Source organism: Schistocerca cancellata, chromosome 9, assembly GCF_023864275.1.
Source record: "Schistocerca cancellata isolate TAMUIC-IGC-003103 chromosome 9, iqSchCanc2.1, whole genome shotgun sequence".
NCBI lineage: Eukaryota > Metazoa > Arthropoda > Insecta > Orthoptera > Acrididae > Schistocerca > Schistocerca cancellata.
In genome coordinates this window covers 142,756,841-142,775,776 of record NC_064634.1, presented here as the reverse complement: position 1 = coordinate 142,775,776, position 18,936 = coordinate 142,756,841, and the positions used below count along the sequence as shown (strand labels likewise).

General features: G+C 38.3%; 1 protein-coding gene across 2 annotated transcripts in view; it reads left to right on the top strand.

The window, feature by feature from the left end:
* Nucleotides 1-18,936, top strand: part of LOC126100596 (protein MMS22-like) — a 152,720-nt gene that overhangs the window by 117,231 nt on the left and 16,553 nt on the right. For both annotated transcript variants that reach the window (XM_049911223.1, XM_049911224.1), the window contains 6 exons: nucleotides 596-801; nucleotides 6,034-6,246; nucleotides 9,306-9,450; nucleotides 16,014-16,424; nucleotides 17,456-17,655; nucleotides 18,426-18,617. In XM_049911223.1, the coding sequence (XP_049767180.1) occupies nucleotides 596-801; nucleotides 6,034-6,246; nucleotides 9,306-9,450; nucleotides 16,014-16,424; nucleotides 17,456-17,655; nucleotides 18,426-18,617 (1,367 nt within the window). The remainder of the gene's footprint in view (nucleotides 1-595; nucleotides 802-6,033; nucleotides 6,247-9,305; nucleotides 9,451-16,013; nucleotides 16,425-17,455; nucleotides 17,656-18,425; nucleotides 18,618-18,936) is intronic.

Below are 18,936 nucleotides of genomic sequence, written 5' to 3'. Positions count from 1 at the left end.
AGCTGATGTGGAACTGTTTGTGTTGGTGGTTTGACAGCGAGTACTGTGTGGCATACATACCTTGATATCAGCAAACGTTCAATTAGAACAGCTTCCATTGTCAAGAAATTACAAATGTTTCAGACTGAACTGTGTTCATGAATGCTGTCACTGGTATGCTGAATGTCAAATGTGCCTGTATGAGGTAAGAGATAGATTATAGCATGGTGCCTGATAGTATTGGAGTGGAATGCTGTACTAGTCCAAACTATGATGGTTTGTAGTACCCTTGGATACAAAATATTAACTCTGTTTGTATGTATTGAACAGCAAGTGCTACAACAGAGCAGTGTATCAACTCTTTATCCACCCCCACCCCCTAGCGAAAATTAAAGTGAGAGATTGTGTAACAGTTAGTTAACCGGGCCATTTGTGTAAAATCGTGTACCTAATTTGTGGTGAATGGATCATTTCAGTCAAGTGTATCCTCCTTGATGCTGCAATTTTCACAGACATTAGCTTATTGCGAATTAATATTTTTGTTGTTTTATTTGATGAGAAACATTTGTAACAAAAATTTGAGAAGTGTTTCACTCTAAAATTTCTGTTGCCACAGCAAAACACCACACTTCCTGGCTCCCAGCCGTTACCACAATTGCAGACACTGCTATGTTCTCTTATTGGGTCTGATGCTCATTTGTGGGGCAATGTGTGTCTCATACGGAGATTCCTCTGCCACATACTTCAAGAACAGAGAGTGCTTGATGTGCTTGCTGAACAACTCCCTTCTTACCAAACTGTATTAGTGCAGGCATGGATCAAGTAAGTTGTACCTTGCTTTTGCTTACTTTATTCTGAAATGTATTTACCACCATTCCTCTCTAAATATCAGTGAAGACAGAAGTGAACCATATTACACTTTGCTTAGATATGAATGCATGTTTTTTGTTGACTTGCTCTCCGAGACGTGGTAGGTTTGTATCACAGTGAATTTCACCTTTCATAAGTACTGATAACATGCACAGAAACCGGTCAAAATAATAAAATCAGTCACCTAACACATATAGGGCCACCTTCAGCATGTAAAACTACATAAATCATTCTGATAATTGGTGAATATACATCTTGAATGATACTCCATGAGATGTAATACAATTTCTTGCAAGCAGACTGATCCAATACCAAAGAAGAGTAATGGGGCCCTTAGTTGTTACTGTGCTTTGGTTATCGGCCACATTAATTGAAATACTTGAAACAGCTGGTATAATATGACGGGCTTCAAAAATGTGAGTTCACTTTATTATGGCAAGTGAAGTAACTTTTATTGAATGTTGCACTATAATTCAAACTGAAAGACATACTTGACACTATTTTTCAACAGTCCCAAAGTCTGTAAACAATGGTCAGAAAATTCTATTCGTTGTTCAGTTTATTCATGATAGAAATCTGCTCCTTGGGCACAGAGCCTTTTGGGAACCACTGTATGAGGACATTGTCATCTATTGTCAGGCCTTCCTTCCCAGTCAGCATCACCCATATCTGTGTGGCCTTGGTCAGATTGTTGGCACCATTCTACTACAGCTGGATGCAACATTGCACCGGGTCCATATACCACCAGAACTTAATGGTGAATCGGTTTGCAGTTAGACTTTCTCCCACAAGACTCATACTGTTACTACAGCTTTGGAGTAAGTTCCCAGTTGCCACACCATTTCACTTTGTAATGTACCTGTTATCTGTGCCACAGCAGAACTGTGTGCTGGAAACCAAGACCCTGTAACTTCTTCTGACAATGTGCTACTCTTGTGCATTAGTTGCAGCATGTGACAACATATGTAATTTAATTTCTGAAGTCCTTACATTATACACACTTTATTAACTCGGAGCACAAAGCAGTAAGTAAATACAATGATACTGTGAAATAAACAAATGTAGCAATGTAACAACTGAACACTAAACTGAAAATCATGTGACTTCTGTATATTCATAGAAATTCTTTTAGAATGTAGAGCAGTTTCAGTAGCTTTTAAGGTACAACAATTGTGTTTCCAGTGCAAATAGTTGTTTGATAATATTCAAATCTGGAGGCCAGAAAAGATATACTGTTTCATCTTCAGGTTTATCAAATTAATATTAAACATTTGCAGCCATGCGATTTGCAGCATTATCATTTAGGAGGGTCTACACTTACCAAAAAAAATGCTCCATTGAATGAAAATGGTCTCATATGCCTTAATGCAGGGCCGGCCAAACGCTGCACAGTGTGCAGACGTGCGGAAGTGCTCCACATGTGTGCACGTGTGCGACAGCGACATCTGTTATTAGACATGTGTCCTAAATGCACGGTGGCAGCTCCACTTCCCTGTGGTACAAGCAAGAGCGCAACATATCCAGTCTCGTTTACCCCTTGTGACCGTAACCTTAACAGCGAAGTACTGAGAAATGGCAAGTACTGTGAAAAAGCAAAGGATGGGAGATCTATGTTCTCAGTCATTTAAAAATGACTGGGAACTGCAATTCTTTTTTGTTGCCATTGGTGAAAACTCACAGTGTTTGCTGTGCCGCCGAATAATAGGCGTCCATTGTAAGTTTTCAATTGAAAGACATTACAATACATATCACAAAGAAGAGTGTAGTGTACTCAACAGTGAATAACGGCAAGCAAAATTAAATGTCCTTCAGAAAATGGATAAGACACATCAACTCGATTTTGCTGTACGTCAAAGTAACTGATACTTCTTGAACTCTTAGTTTCTTGTGTTACATTTATGTCTGTTTTACTGTACGCTGTACAATGTACTGTTTTCAATTTCCCAGAGTGACAACCACACTAAATCTTCACTGCGAGCAAGTTTTAAAATCGCATTAAGAATTACACAATCTGGGAAACCATTTTCCGAAGGGGAGTTTGTGAAAGGGTGTCTGATTGATGCTGCAGAACTTGTGTGTCCCACGAACGTTAGCGGGTTTCAAGAAATCAGTCTATCCAAACAAACAGTGACAAGATGTATCAGTGCTATGGCCGGCGATCTGCACAGGCAGCTAATAAATAAGGCTAAATACTTTGTTGCTTTCTCTGTTGCATGTAGAAACATGCACTACCTGAATGCTGATGGCTGCGGCGTGCACGCTGTGACCCGGAAGTTGCACATGTGCAAGAGCACCGCACGCGTGCAGAATTTCTGGCCGGCCCTGCCTTAATGGTTATTTTTGATTTTGGTGCAATCTTACGATTGCGCAAACAATTACAGAAGCTTTACCGTCCTTCATAATTCATAAAAGATTGGCTTGATTGTGTGCTTCCCCAATGTTGCCTATATGTAGACAAGTTCTGCAGTTGGAAACAGCAGAAAAGTGCACTCATTTAGACATATTATGTATTTCTCTTAGTTGATCATCCATGTTTTACTCTTGAATCACTGAAGTTGATTCTTTGCATTTACCAGGTTTTCAAGAGGTATGGCACTGACTGTTATTTGTAATTACCATCAACTATTTTGTTGAATTTGTTCTTTTGGCATATACGACATTCAATAATCATTTTTGCAACAGTAGTTTCCGTTTTAGAGGTTACAGTCCTCTTTAATGCTCTCCATAGTCCCCCTCTCCCCCCCCCTCCCCCACTCACCCACCCACCCACCCACCCACCCACCCACCCACCCCCTCACCCCATGAACCATGGACCTTACCATTGGTGGGGAGGCTTGCGTGCCTCAGCAATACAGATAGCCGTACCATAGGTGCAACCACGATGGAGGGGCATCGGTTGAGAGGCCAGACAAACGTGTGGTTCCTGAAGAGGGGCAGCAGCCTTTTCAGTAGTTGCAGGGGGCAACAGTCTGGATGATTGACTGATCTGGCCTTGCAACAATAACGAAAACGGCCTTTCTGTGCTGGTACTGTGAAATGCTGAAAGCAAGGGGAAACTACAGCCGTAATTTTTCCCGAGGGCAATTCAGCTTTACTGTAGGGTTAAATGAAGATGGCGTCCTCTTAGGTAAAATATTCCAGAGGTAAAATAGTCCCCCATTCGGATCTCCAGGCGGGGACTACTCAGGAAGACGTTATCAGGAGAAAGAAAACTGGCGTTCTACAGATTGGAGTGTAGAATGTCAGATTCCTTAATCGGGCAGGTAGGTTAGAAAATTTGAAAAGGGAAATGGATATGTTAAAGTTAGATATAGTGGGAATTAGTGAAGTTCGGTGGCAGGAGAAAAAAGACTTCTGGTCAGGTGAATACAGGGGTGTAACTACACAATCAAATAGGGCTAATGCAGGAGTAGGTTTAATAATGAATAGAAAAATAGGACTGCAGTAAGCTACAAACAGCATAGTGAACGCATTATTGTGGCCAAGATACATTATTGTGGCCAAGATAGACACGAAGCCCATGCCTACCACAGTAGTACAAGTTTATATGCCAACTAGCTCCGCAGATGACGAAGAGATTGATGAAATGTATGATGAGATAAAAGAAATTATTCAGATAGTGGAGGGAGACGAAAATTTAATAGTCCTGGGTGACTGGAACGCGATTGTAGAAAAAGGAAGAGAAGGAAACATAGTAGGTGAATATTGGGATAACAGTGATTCAGATCCCTGTTTGCCCATTATAGACATATTAAATCTTAGTCTTTCCTCCTTTTTCAAGTACCTCAGTGATCTGTTCATGTTTTATAAACCTAATAGAAGCTAAAAATTAGCCATGATTGAAGCAGACAACAAACCCATTTAGCACTTGGAAAATTTCTGACTGTAAACTTCTTTAAAAGGATAGGTAAGATCAAAATATATGAAACTGTAATCCAAAAAGTTATTTCTAAATTGAGCTGGGAGTGAACAATCACCCAAAAAATGGGGAGGAAAGCCAGTCACCAAAAGCAGAGAACTGCAGAAACTGAGCAGATCACTTCACATAGTATACTAAGTTAAACAAATACCGATAACTTGATATAGGCATGTAATGTGAAATAATGGAAAAATTGCATGAGAAATGCTGAAAGGGGATGTGGCTGAGATAAGAAAACACAAAGAGGATTCGATAACATCAGGAAAGGCATTAAAAGGCTGTGATTATATGAGGGAGACTACACTGACAAGAAAAAGTGGTGTACGATTATGGGTGACACAAGGGACAAACTTCAAGTTAGTGCCATAATAATAGTAGTACTGCATCATTCCTTGGTAGTTTAATGAAACAAAATGTTACACTTCCAGCTCATTAATCTTGAACTTGACATGTTTTTATGTCCAGTAAAATGTAATGTATTATATTTTCCAGCACTGGCAACCAGCTGCTTGGTGGTATCATACTGATTAGTAGCATTATTTCAGTAAAATATGTTGCCATGAGTGATTCTGACTCTGTCATGTGATATACAGAAAAGAATTGGTGCTTTTTGAAAGAACTAGTTGTCATTAACTTCCAATTACATAGTAATGAAACCAGAATCCTAAAAGGGTGAACCTCATGTTTCTACAGAGTCAAGTATCTGATACCATACAATTTCTTCATTGTGTATCTATCAAGCTATTGAAGCACCAGAATCACTTGAGTGAAAGGAAACTTGGCATTTAAAAATGACCATAGATCACTCCTTTGGAAATGTTTCCAAGATGTACACAAATACTTTATTCTTGACTACTTAATTTTCACTTATCAAGATGTACTGCATTTAGCATGTAAGAGCACCAACAATAATAACTTTAATTTCTGTCTGTTATTAAAAAAATAATCATCAAGAAACAGTCGTTTGTGATGATTTAAAGACATCTGTGAGTGGAGTGGGCATTTTTGACAGTTCTTCTTGAAAACTTGTACACACACACACACACACACACACACACACACACACACACACACACACTTACCCAGCCATTTGTTGGGGACATAAAGATGAAAATGAACTCTGAACCCAGTTTTGCAAAATAGTTGCCAGAGGTGAAAGAATTATAAGTGACAGAAAACAATCCAAAAATCAGTCACAGATTAAACCGTAATTGTAATGTATAGTTTTCTTAGCTTTTTTGTACTGGTTTTGTTTATTTTGACAGATGCTCTCTGCTTTCATCAGAAGAACATTCAGAGGAGCTGCACAACCTAACAACAGTAGTCGCCCAGTTACCAGAAGTGTCTACTCTCTGTGCAGCTAGTGGAGGGACATTCGGTTTGGTTGGTGAAGAACCATTATACTCATTTATCATGATATTAGGACGGGCATATGAGCAAACAACCACAGTAGCAGAGAAAAGCAGCATGAGAGAAAGGTAACAGTATCCACTCATTTTCACTTGTTTCCCCTACCCAGCTTTATACAGGTACAAACACTGTCATTGTGTGAACAGTCAGAATTGAGAGCAATAGGCACTAGAGTATTTATGTGTCATTCATGTGTTATTTTTTGTTATAAAAATTGTGTTTATCAGAAACAGAGGTTCTTTAGAGACAGAGCCATTTCTCATCCATGCTTTAATGTGGCTGCTTGTTGTTTGATTCTTTGAATGGTCAGAAGAATACAGTTCATAAAAAAAATCTGTTATTAACTTTGTTGCTCTGGAATTATTCACAAGGCGTAGAAAGTCTTACCATAGTTCACTATGTCATTCATTTGGTGTGTTCCCTTCAGTTTCCAATTTATTCCCTCTGTTAACCAATTTATGAACATGAGTGTGAAGACAATGTTCAAGACTGACACAATACATTTTGTCTCCACCCACTGTTATATAGTATCCAATGAATTTGACAAAAAAACTTATACAGTTATAAAGGTAAGTCATGACTGTAGTGAGCAGTCCTAAGGAATCAGTAAGATAACTTCAAACCCATTGTCATCAATGGAGACAGAGAAAATTAAAAGTTATACAACATTACGTCCAAAATTCATGTATACGTAGACATAATACTATTTTTTTCACGAAGCATTGTTATGCTGAAAAACACATGGTTGGAGTGAATGAAAGAACAATTTAAAAAACATATGTTTTAAAAATCAATGAAAGTAATCAACTTTTGAATGTGTAATGTCTTTTATTCTCATGCCGTCCAGTAAGTCTCTCCTGACCCTGTGTTCTGGGTGTGACTTTTCTGAACTCCACCCATTTTCCTAAACCTCATAAGTCCCTTTCTTTCAAGCCTCTTTCTTCACATTCAACCCTTCTGCCAGAAGAAGGAGATAACTGGCTCCTAAAGCTTGCAAACTTTAATACCTATTATATGTGTGTTCTGCCACCACTTGATGAGTAGATGTATTTAAAAAGGCAGTTAATGTCTATGTACCAAGAGTAAGCTTTTGAAAGTGTAAAATGTAATAAGATATTGCAATTCCAAAGAGAATGGGGATAAAGTGTGGATACAGACGAGTAAGCTACAATATGCACAAAAAATTAAATGAGAATATTAAAAGTTGAAAATCAAGAAATACAAACACATGTTTAAAAGAAAGAATAGAGCAATTTGTAATTTGTTACTACTGTCATTTTAACTTGTATGAGTAGTAGTCATACAGTTTTAATTATTGCCTCAAAAGAGGGGGGGGGGGGGGGATGATTACTGGTGCATCCTCAGCTGTTGCCTATGTCACAGCTACCAACTACACAGTGAGATGTCTTCACCATCTCCATAACAAAGAGGGATGTAGTATTGATGACTGGCACCTTACAGTCCATCCACCAGCCATACAGCAAAAGAACCGCAGGATGCCACCCTGTAATGTGCCTGCTACTCAACCACAGCTCATATTGTCTATGACATCCGCTGCAGTACTTGGGAGTGCAACAGTGCCACTGTTACCAGCACTAGCTCACCTGTCCGGGCCACATGATACAAGCTTGATTTCCCTGTATTCCTCCACTGGCTGACCTTATGAGATGATGCCCAGCAGTTCTCCAGTCAGTCCCTGATTATGCGACTTCCAACTCCAGTTCACTGTATCAACATTGACTTTCATCGAGTGTCATTTGTCAAACCACAGTGCATGCCAGGTGGAACCAAGATGTTGGTAGTGTAACAGATGCGGACTTTGCCTGCAGAAGTGTTTTCTTACAGTGACAGACTGTGTACTCAAACTTTACATTCAAGAACTGTTGTTGAGCATACATTTCTCATCAGATCAGGGTGATCTTTCAGTTGCATCCATTCAGAAGTTGTTCTATTGGGACTGTAATGTTAGCATTATTCTTTATGTCAGTGATAAAGATCTATTGTTCTTGATTGCCTGGGCACAACTCCCGTCTTGCATGCAGTGCCCACATGACGGGATACTATAGTTAGATAACTAATTTTGTGTTTGCAGATACATGTCTACAGCCCTGGTACATACTAAAATTTTTGCAGACAAACAAGCAAAAACTAATTGCATAACTTTTATTCTTTTGACATAACAATTAAAACTTTTATGACTATGTCACTTACATCAAACAAATAGTGAAAGAACATGAAACAAATGGGTGGACAAGTAAACAATCTCACACCACATGCTTACACAGAGTATCTTAAACCTCATTTGGTTGCTTCATTGAAAAATTCTATGCCTTCTGGCAGTCACATTAAAGTATCAGGTATTACATTGTTCCTGCCAGGGTGTATTTAATTTTAAAATTGAATTCCTTTAATGTGGGGGTCCATCTTTTCAGCCACGTGCACATTAATTTCTAGTGAGTCAAGAGAGTACAGTGTTGTAGTCTGTCATGGCGATTGTACATTTACCCAGCAAATAATATCTAAATTTCTCACAGCTGTGGTATATTTCCTTTCCCACACCACTGACAAATGACTTTGAAGGCTATTTTAAGAGGTTTAACAGTTCCATTAACTTCACGTAGCTGATGGAGATCTGCTTCAGTCTTTTATTTGCTGCTACTTGTTACTATCCAGGTAAAAGTCTGCTGACAAATCCAGATGGTGCATAATTTTGGCCTTATGTAATCTTGATATTATTTGTTCAAATGCATCATCTCAGTGTAATATAATTTAAACTTTTTTATCATTCAGAAATCTTCTGTAAAATACTTGATGCTTTCGTGGATTCACACCAGGGAAGCAGTTGAGATGAAAAAATATCAATGCAGAGAAAATATATCACAGTTTATCAAGGTGTACAGAGCTGGAATCTTTGTCATTGAATCACGAGACTTGTAGGATAGCATGAAATCAGGTGTAAGAGTTTCTGTTATAAAGGAAGTTTTGTTGTTACCTCTCCTGTAACTTTTGCCACTCTTAATTCTTTATGTATCCCCATATTGTCTATCTGTTCAATACTATGATTGTCTCTCCAATTTTTTGATCTAAATACTGCAGAATATTAATTCAGAAATTTACTGGTTCACAGGTGTAACCGCTACTTGGCACCTATTGAGAAGTGTTCTGCAGCAGTGCTAAAAAACCCAGCTATCATATCTGGTGCAGCTCTTTTAAGGCTCTACAAAGTATCAGCCAGTCTTGTTCTGCACTGTGGGGGTCTCTTGTACCTGAGGGTGAGTACTGTAAATGTACATAATTTGCTATGATATTACACTCAACACAACACACACATTTCAATTCCTGCAACTACAATGGAAAAAAAAAATCGGTCTGTAGATACTTAAATGGTAATTCAGTTGCAAATTCTGTATTCAAATTTAATGAGCTGTTAGAAACCAGTTGAGAGATCTGAGAAGTTATCACAGTTAGTTCGTATTTACACTGAACTCAATGCAAGTAAATTATGGCTAGTGCCCTCCTCTTCTTCATAACAGACAGGTGCCTCCTATCCCGGAATCTGAGTGAGCTGCCCTCCCTTTTACACTTGCCAAACCATTCCTCTCTCCTTTCCAAGGAGGAATCTATACCTGAGCCGGTGAAACATGTCACTTGACAGCTCGCGTGTGGTTGGCTACACTGCGACTGCGAGGTTGCAACAGCTGCCACCACACACGCCCACAAATCCAAAGTACATTGTGTAAATGTAAGCCACAATCAATGTTTACACATAAGTGCAACAAAGTATGTTTTTCTAACAATGGAGAGAACGATGAAGGAGACTAAGCGTTTGATAGTATATTAAACCGGGAAGTAAAAACACCTGAAGTTAACGACAATATTTACGAAAAGTCGTTCCAAATTGTTACAGAAATAGCTGCATGTAAAATGCCGTATAATAATGTAATCTAAGTATACCAAATAACACGCTATCCAAACTCATAGAAAGAAATAATGCAAAACATGCATAGCCTACACGATTGAGAAAAGGAATTAATTCTGTATACATTTACACTCACCAGTTTACAACGTCAATGGCGCAGTTCCATCCAGTTCTCCTTCACTGTCATCGGAATCGGCACCAAAACCGTTGTCTTCATCGTCGTCATCATCAAGACAAATCATTAATTTTCATTTATAATGCCATCTATAGTCTGTGCTTCGCTTATTAGTTTAGCAACATGGTCTACTTTTTTCCTCCATGACGCAGCATCTACAGTAGCAAGACCTTCACGTAGCAGTCTTTCCAGTTCTGTTATAGTAAAAGTCTTGTTGTAACTTCTAATGTACACCTTGACTTCATTCCAAACCAATTCAAGTGGATTAAAATGACAGTGATAAGGCGGTAGCCTAATTACAAAGTGACCCTGTTCACTTGCAATTTTATCTACAACGTATTTAGGCGTCACAGACTTATTTTGTTTCATGAGTGAGTATAACAGCAGCTTTGTCATGCTCATGTCCGCAGTAATGTCTCTCACCTGTAACCACAGCACCGTTGTTTCCTTACGGTCACTAGTGGTGGGAGTTTTATCTAAAATCAAGGAATAGTTCGGTGCATTGTCCATCACAAAAACTGTCAGAACACTAAAATGGAGCAACAAATTTTAAACCACTGTAGAAACCATAGATGGTCCATATCCTCATGAAAGTCACCGGTTTTTTGCAATCAAAAAACTAAAAGTCCATCAGGCGCAAAGTCGTTTGAAGGCCCTGCATGGGCCAATGGGCCACAATTAAACGGGATCCTCTTCCTGTTGGCTGATGACCGCTGCTATTTGGAGTCTCGTCTGTCAAGCATTTCTCAACTGATTCTCCAGCGTTGACCCAGGTTTCGTCTAACCATATGATTGAGTGTATGTCCTTTCCTACAATTTTGTGTAAGAAAATGGTACAAGCTGCAACGACATGAGCTTTTTCTAGTAACAGTTTTCGTCCATGTAACTTTTTAAAATGGAAGCCCATACTTTTTAGGGATATTCTTTCCTTTTATGGTATCCGTATATGTACCAATGAATTGTATCGGATTGGAAAGAATCAATATCTGTAACAGAACGAGGCTGCTTTTCTTTCTTGCCCGGAGTACTTAAAAACACACTGTTTCTTCCACAGGGGCTTTCTTCCACACTGTTTACTTCAGGAGGATCTGCAGTGAATTGATGCATGGTGCAGGGAATGGCAATTGAATCTCAATGTAGACAAGTGTGATGTGCTGCGAATACATAGAAAGATAGAGCCCTTATCATTTAGCTACAAAATAGCAGGTCAGCAACTGGAAGCAGTTAATTCCATAAATTATCTGGGAGTATGCACTAGGAGTGATTTAAAATGGAATGATTATATAAAGTTGATCGTTGGTAAAGCAGATGCCAGTCTGAGATTCATTGGAAGAATCCTAAGGAAATGCAATCCGAAAACAAAGGAAGTAGGTTACAGTACACTTGTTCGCCCACTGCTTGAATACTGCTCGGCAGTGTGGGATCCGTGCCGGATGGGGTTGATAGAAGAGAGAGAGAAGATCCAACGGAGAGCAGTGCGCTTCGTTACAGGATCATTTAGTAACCGCGAAAGCATTAGGGAGATGATAGATAAACTCCAGTGGAAGACTCTGCAGGAGAGACGCTCAGTAGCTCGGTACGGGCTTTTGTTGAAGTTTCGAGAACATACCTTCACCGAAGAGTCAAGCAGTATATTGCTCCCTCCTACGTATATCTCGCGAAGAGACCATGAGGATAAAATCAGAGAGATTAGAGCCCACATAGAGGCATACCGACAATCCTTCTTTCCACGAACAATACGAGACTGGAGTAGAAGGGAGAACCAATAGAGGTACTCAGGGTACCCTCCGCCATATATCGTCAGGTAGCTTGCGGAATATAGATGTAGATGTAGATGTAGATGTAGATGTAGAATGTCTTGTAAGTCTTGAAGTAGCACTCCTTTCCTTATAACTTTTTGTTCACTGAGTCCTAGAGTTTTCAAGGTACGCTCTAAAACTTTATCAGCAGGAATCGACGCATGCCCATGAACAGAAACAAATTCTTTTTCTTGCTCGTAAAACCCATGCATCCTCCATAGCAATTCCAAAGCCTGACTATTTAATGGCACTCCACTGTGCAATGGATTGTCGCTTGGTGAACATCATGTTTTTAGTGACATTATTTAACAAACAAAAACTGTAGTTGAGGCAGTAACACAACACAACAGCAGGCGTTCGCACACTAACATACAAAGTTTACATGGAAGCTGGCAATATGGTAGCGTCGACGCCGGAACCGGCTTTTGTTCGGTGCTGTTATTGGTTCAGAAGACGCGGCGCCTACCATTCCTCACTTGTTTGTTAGTTATACTACCAACTCTATGGCACTTGCGGAGTGACCTTGAAGTGACATGTTTCAGCGACCCAGGTATAATAGTTCTGAAAGCAAGGGTGCTGTCATCATTTTTACTTTTAATTTTGTCTGTCAGTAGTACTAAACATTTCACCTCCTGCAGGCAAGTAGTGTGTCTCACAAGTATTAGTTTTATCTTTTGAATTTTCCTTTGATACATTACTATCAGCTGTGCTGTTCCAGTTTACTGATGTGTCCCGCTCTATGGAATTGGATATTTAACATAACAGCCAATGAGGCTGTGCTTTCAGTTCTCTCCATTAACATATAGTTCCGTAATTTTGAAAGAAAGCATACCTGAATTTAAATTGCTATGCTGTAGTGCTCTTGCACAATTATTTGAACAGCTTTGCTTCATTGCTGCCACTTGGTACCACAGTGGCTAATTCCTTAGAATAAGAGTGATGTTGCATTGCTGTTTTGATCTGTGTCAATGATGATGAAGATGTTGAAAAAATGTGTAATGAAGTAAAGGAAATTATTCAGATGCTCAAGGGAGACAGAAATGTAATTACGATGAGTAGCGGGAATTTGGTGGTAGGAAGAAGAAGAAGAAGAAGAAGAAGAAGAAGAAGAAGAGAAAGAAATAGTTGGAGAATGTGGACAGGGGGAAGGAATGAAAGAGGAAACCACCTGGTCAAATTTTACACAGAGCAAAATTTAATCATCGCTAATACCAAAATTGTTAAAGAAAGTTGTTTACATGGAAGAGACCTGGAGATACAGGGAGATTTCAAATAGATTAGATAACACTAAGACTCGGAGATTTCAAAACCAGATTTTAATCTGCAGAACATTTTCAGGGGCAGATATGGATTCACAATTTATTAGTTATCAACTTTACATTACAACTGAAGAATTTGAAAAATGTAGAAGATTAAGAACATGGGACCTAGATAAATTGAAAATACCAGATGATGATGATGATGATGATGATGATGATGATAATGAGAGATAAGAGGGAACATTAGACAGTGATAGACTGAAACAGGGTTAAGAAACTTAATATAACGTGAATGGGTAACCTATAGAAATGAATAGGAAAGGCAGCAGAGAATCAAATATGCAAAATGACAAAGCCCAGTAGAAGTCCTTGTATAACACATAAAAAATTGAATCTAACTGAAGAAAGGAGAATATACGAAAATACAGCAGATAAAGCAGGCAAAAAGGAATATAAGCGGATAAAAATGAGGTGAGAGGAAGTGCAAAATAACAATGCAAAAGTGGCTGGAGGAGAAATCTAAGGATATAAAAGCATGCATATCTACAGGAAAGGTAGATGTCAACTATAGGAAGATAAAGAGACCTTTGGAGAAAAGTGAAGCAGATGTATGAATACCAAGAGCTCAAATCACAAGCCAGCACTAAGCAAAGAAGAGAAAGCTGGAAGGTGTGAGGAATATGTAAAAGGGCTATACAAGGGAGATGAACTTAAAAATAATGCTAGACAAAGGGAAGAGGAAGCAGGTGAATATAAGTTGGAAGATACAATGCTGTGAGAAGAATTTGACTTAGCACTGAAAGGCCCTAGGTTGGAACAGTGCTCCTGAAGTAGGTCACATCCTGTCAGAATTATTGAGGTCCTTGGGAGAGCCAGCCACAACAAAACTATTCCATACGGTGTGCAAGAAATATGTGATAGGCGAAGTACCCTCACATTTCAAAACGAATCTAATTCCAATTCCAAAGGAGGCAGATGCTAAAAGATATGAATATTACCATATCATAAGTTCAGAGAATGTTGACTGGAATACACTCTATGAAATTCTGAAGGTAGCAGGAATAAAATGCAGGGACTGTTTACAACTTCTACAAAAACCAAACAGCAGGTATAAGGGTTGAAGAGCATGAAAAGGAAGCAGCGGTTGAGAAGGGAGTGAGACAGGGTTGTACCCTATCACCAATGTTATTCAATCTGTAGGTTGAGTAAGCTGTGAAGAAAATCAAGGAGAAATTTTGAAATGAAACTAAAGTTCAGGAAGTCAAACAATGGAAATTTGAGGTAGGAATATCAACAATGTAGGAAAAGATAGATTGCTATGATTAAAAGACACTCACATGTAGCTTTCGGCCACAGTCTTCACCAGTGAATAGACACACACACACACACACACACACACACACACACACACCAACTCCAGTATCTGGGGCCAGAACACTTTTGGAATTCTGGTGCAAGAGGCTGGAGTTGGTGGTCATATGTGTGTGAGGTGTGCGTGCTTTTGTGTGTGTGTGTGTGTGTGTGTGTGTGTGTGTGTGCGTGTGTCTTTACTAATGAAAACTGTGGCCAAAAGCTACATTGAATGTCTCTTAATTGTGCCTGTCTGCAACTTGATGTGCCTCCTTTATAGTAAATACCACTATATCTTTTCCTACATCGTTAAAGTTGAGGAAGAATAAATAAAAACTTTGTGGTTTTCTGATAATTGTAATTATGTCAGAGTAAGGTAAGGAGTTAGAAGAGCAGTTGAATGGAATTGATAGTGTCTTGAAAAGAGATTATAAGGTGAACATCAACAAAAGTAAAATAAGGGTAATGGAATGTAGTTGAATTAAATCATGGGCTGCAGAAGGAATTAAATTAGGAAATGAGCCACTAAAAGTAGTAAATGAATTTTGCCATTTGGGCAGTACAATAACTGATATATCAAATACAGACTGGCTAGCATAAAAAGTATTTTTGTGAAAGAATTTGTTTACATTTAATGTAAATTTAAGTGTTAGGAAGTCTATTCCAAACGTATTTGTTTGGAGTGTGATCTTCTATGGAAGTGAAACAAGGACTTATTAGCAGTTCAGAAGAGAAGTTTTTGAACTGTGGCACTACTAAAGAGTGCTGAAGATTTGATGAGCAAATAACTGATGAGTAGGTACTGAATTGACTTAGGTAAAAACGAAATTTATGATACAACTTGACTAAAAGAATGGACGTAAGTTTTTGAGATAAAAATTGTAGAGAGGGACCAAAGGATAAATAATGAATACAGTAAGAAGGTTCAAATTGATGTAGTTATTCGAAGAGGCTTGTATCAAACTAGTCTTTGGACTGAAGACCACAACAGCAATTATAGCAACACACAAATGTTTATTTTAGCAAAATCAGTCTTATTTCCATTCAGTAAACACTTTTGTCTACCATCCAATGATATCAAATGTAGATGTGTTTTGTACTGCAGTTTCTACCATAGACACAGTAAGTGATGCCTACCATATAACAGTAAGCCAAACACATTAAATGAAAAGTACATAATTAATACATTGCTATTCCAGTTATCAAAATCAAAACCTGTCCCATTACGTGTTATTCTCGACATTTGATATGTTTTCTTCAGTTCTGTTCATGTTATGTATTACAACATTTTTTTTTTTTATTCTTACAATATTTTAACTACTTTTTTTTCCAGTCAACACCCAATTGCCTCCTACCTATGCTAGTCTCCCATCTGCTGCTCCCTCATGCAGTATACAGACCAGAGTCACAGCTGCATCCAAATGTAGCTAATGCTTTGCGGCGTACAATTGCTGCATTTGTAAGAGGCATAGCTCGTTTGTACCAGAATGGTGATCCTTATGTGAACCGCACTCTGAGAGATATAGTGTTACTGTATGTTCCACGACTGGCACCCCCAGTTTCAGCGTCTTCTGGAGGTGTTTTTGCCAGAGTAACAAGTGCTACACAGATGCAGCATCCACTATTGGGATGCTTTGTTGAAGACAGCATTATGGGTAAGGAAGCAGAAGTTATTTTGGACCTGGTGGCTGAAGTCCATCTCAAAGTCAGAGGAGCCACTCCCACAAGTCAGCATGCACAAGTGGTATGTATTTTTTTTTTCCACGATACTGTTAATTACATAAGTAGTTACTCTAATTATTATTTTACCTCATTAGTATTATTCACAACTCTTTGTTTCAGAAAATGAAATAAATTACAGCAAGTTTTTCAAATTACCGCACACATTCTGTGTGTTCTCATGATCCCATCAAACAGGAAAACTTCAGAGTTGTGGAATGATTCATGGTGTACATATATAAAAAAGAGGGGCGGCGGGAGGGGGGGGGGGGGGGCGAATCACAGCAATAAAAATTGTATAATGCATTAACCGTAAACTATCATAACTCTGATAAATTTGTTCATACTTATGCCAGCTAAATTTAATAAAGAAAATGGGAACGACAGCTGCTATTATGAAAAAAGCTGCTGCCTCCTGACTTGGCAGTGTGGTACTTACTTGATTACAGGAGTATCTTTCAAAGAGAATACTTACCTACATCAGTAAATTTTGAGTCCTATTGTCAGTACATTATTGCTTTCAGTGCAGCTTTACAGTAAACATCGTTACTTTCCGTGAAGCCACCAGAATTTTTCAATCCTTGATTGTAAATATTCAAATAACTTGTGGGACGAGTGGCAACTTTTTGATTTTCATTTTTCCTGGTTGTGAGTCAAATTTCTTGCCTTACATTAGACAAGAGCATGTTGAATGCTCCTGCACTGGTCTGTCCAGCTCCACTTTCAGCCACAGACAAGAAGGCAAAGTCTCGTGGAAATTGTGTCTTATACAATGATTACGTAAACTGCATTTAAACTGAAGCTGATTTTTACTGCTGGAAACGAAAACCTCGTAAGGACTAAATATATAGGGAACTGACTATAAGGATTCAAATAGTCTTACAGAGGTTCCTGCAAGCTGTACAGTCATTTTCTTTACACAGTACTTGTACTGCTGGCTTCTGCTCACCTTTGTTCCTGAATCTTACAATACTGTAGTTCTTATTTCAGTACTCTGTAATGTATTTTAATGTATATTTTTTGTCTGTTATTTAATGTATATTTTTTGTCTGTTAGGCTCTCTCACTTGTCATGGACCTGCTCCAAACAAAGAACTTGAGCGATACAGTCCTTCACCTAGTTATCAGTCGCACCCTTACAAATCTTCTGGAAATTGCAATGTTTGTGGAGGAGAAAAATCCTTGTAAGAAACAAGCTGCAGATATTATACGAGTGATTGTCACATCAGCTGTATTCCAGAATACATCTGAGTTACAGTAAGTGTGAAGAAAGTCAGAGCCATGTTGCTTGCTGTTTTGTGAAATAATTGTAAATTATGAATTGTGTAGCTGAATGTTCATATTTAACAGAGTGCACTGGTTTTAAAATAAATTTGTATGAAAAATAGTTTGGAAGTAATTCAAAAACATTTTCTTCACATAATGAGACAAATGCTGTGAAGTAAGAAGAGAGTTTAGTAATAACAGCTCTTTGTTTGTCTGTTAAGGTCACACAGAATATGTGCCACACAAAATACATTTTCATGTACGTACTGTATAGGACTTACTCTCTGAACACAATATGTTTCTGATCTCTCTCTCTTTCTCTGTCCAAATTTCTGAAGATCTCTTGAAAAGTTTTCCTCTCCTTGTTTCTATTTCAGTTACTTTAACTGCACTGATACAATTATATACTGTTAAAAAACAAAAATGTAATTCAGTTTTCCTGACTAAGTGTATGTAATAACACTATTAAAGACTCATTCAGTTCGTTTTGCGTGATACCACAGATTTCAACTACTCCGTATTCTTATCAGTCACACAGCTTTCTTCCATTGCAGATACCTTGTCTCAAACACTACAATCTTTTTAAACTATGACATAAAAAGTTTGTAAAACAGATCATGTTTAGTGAGTTAGCATATTAGCTGCTATGTATAGGATACACTTTCCTCCCGAACAAGTGATTCATTAGTGTTACATTAAACATTATAGTAATTTCAAAATAATGGAATTTATTAAAGTTTCTATGCTTTTATCTCTTCCAGATCACAGTTTGTTGCAATTGTGGCACGAATTTGTCAGCACCACTTAGCCTTCAATACCCAGCCTTTCACACACCTCATGATAACATTGAGCAGTGTGTCACCAGTAATAGTTACCAATTGTCTTCCACATATCAAAGAGGCAGTTACTCATGTGGAAAGGCTGCGTGGTGTTGGTTATGATGCTGGTCTCAGGTAAGCCAAACTTTTATGTGCTCTTTTATAAGCTGAGTTTCTGAGTAGGCAATATACCTCTGTGGTAGGGTTACATTTACTAAGTAGAGTAATACAATTAACAATTTCATTATTAAGTGATCAGCACCTAGCCATTTTTCACTGATAAATTTTTTAAGATGTTCGTGATGATCTACTGGTGATTTATTTCCACCGAACCTAAATAACTCAACAATATGGCTTATACTACACAAAAAAATACCACCATATCAATATAATTTTGACGTTGCGCCACAGTGGCGTGCACAGCCCACCAGGATAAACAGTGATGTTTTGGTAG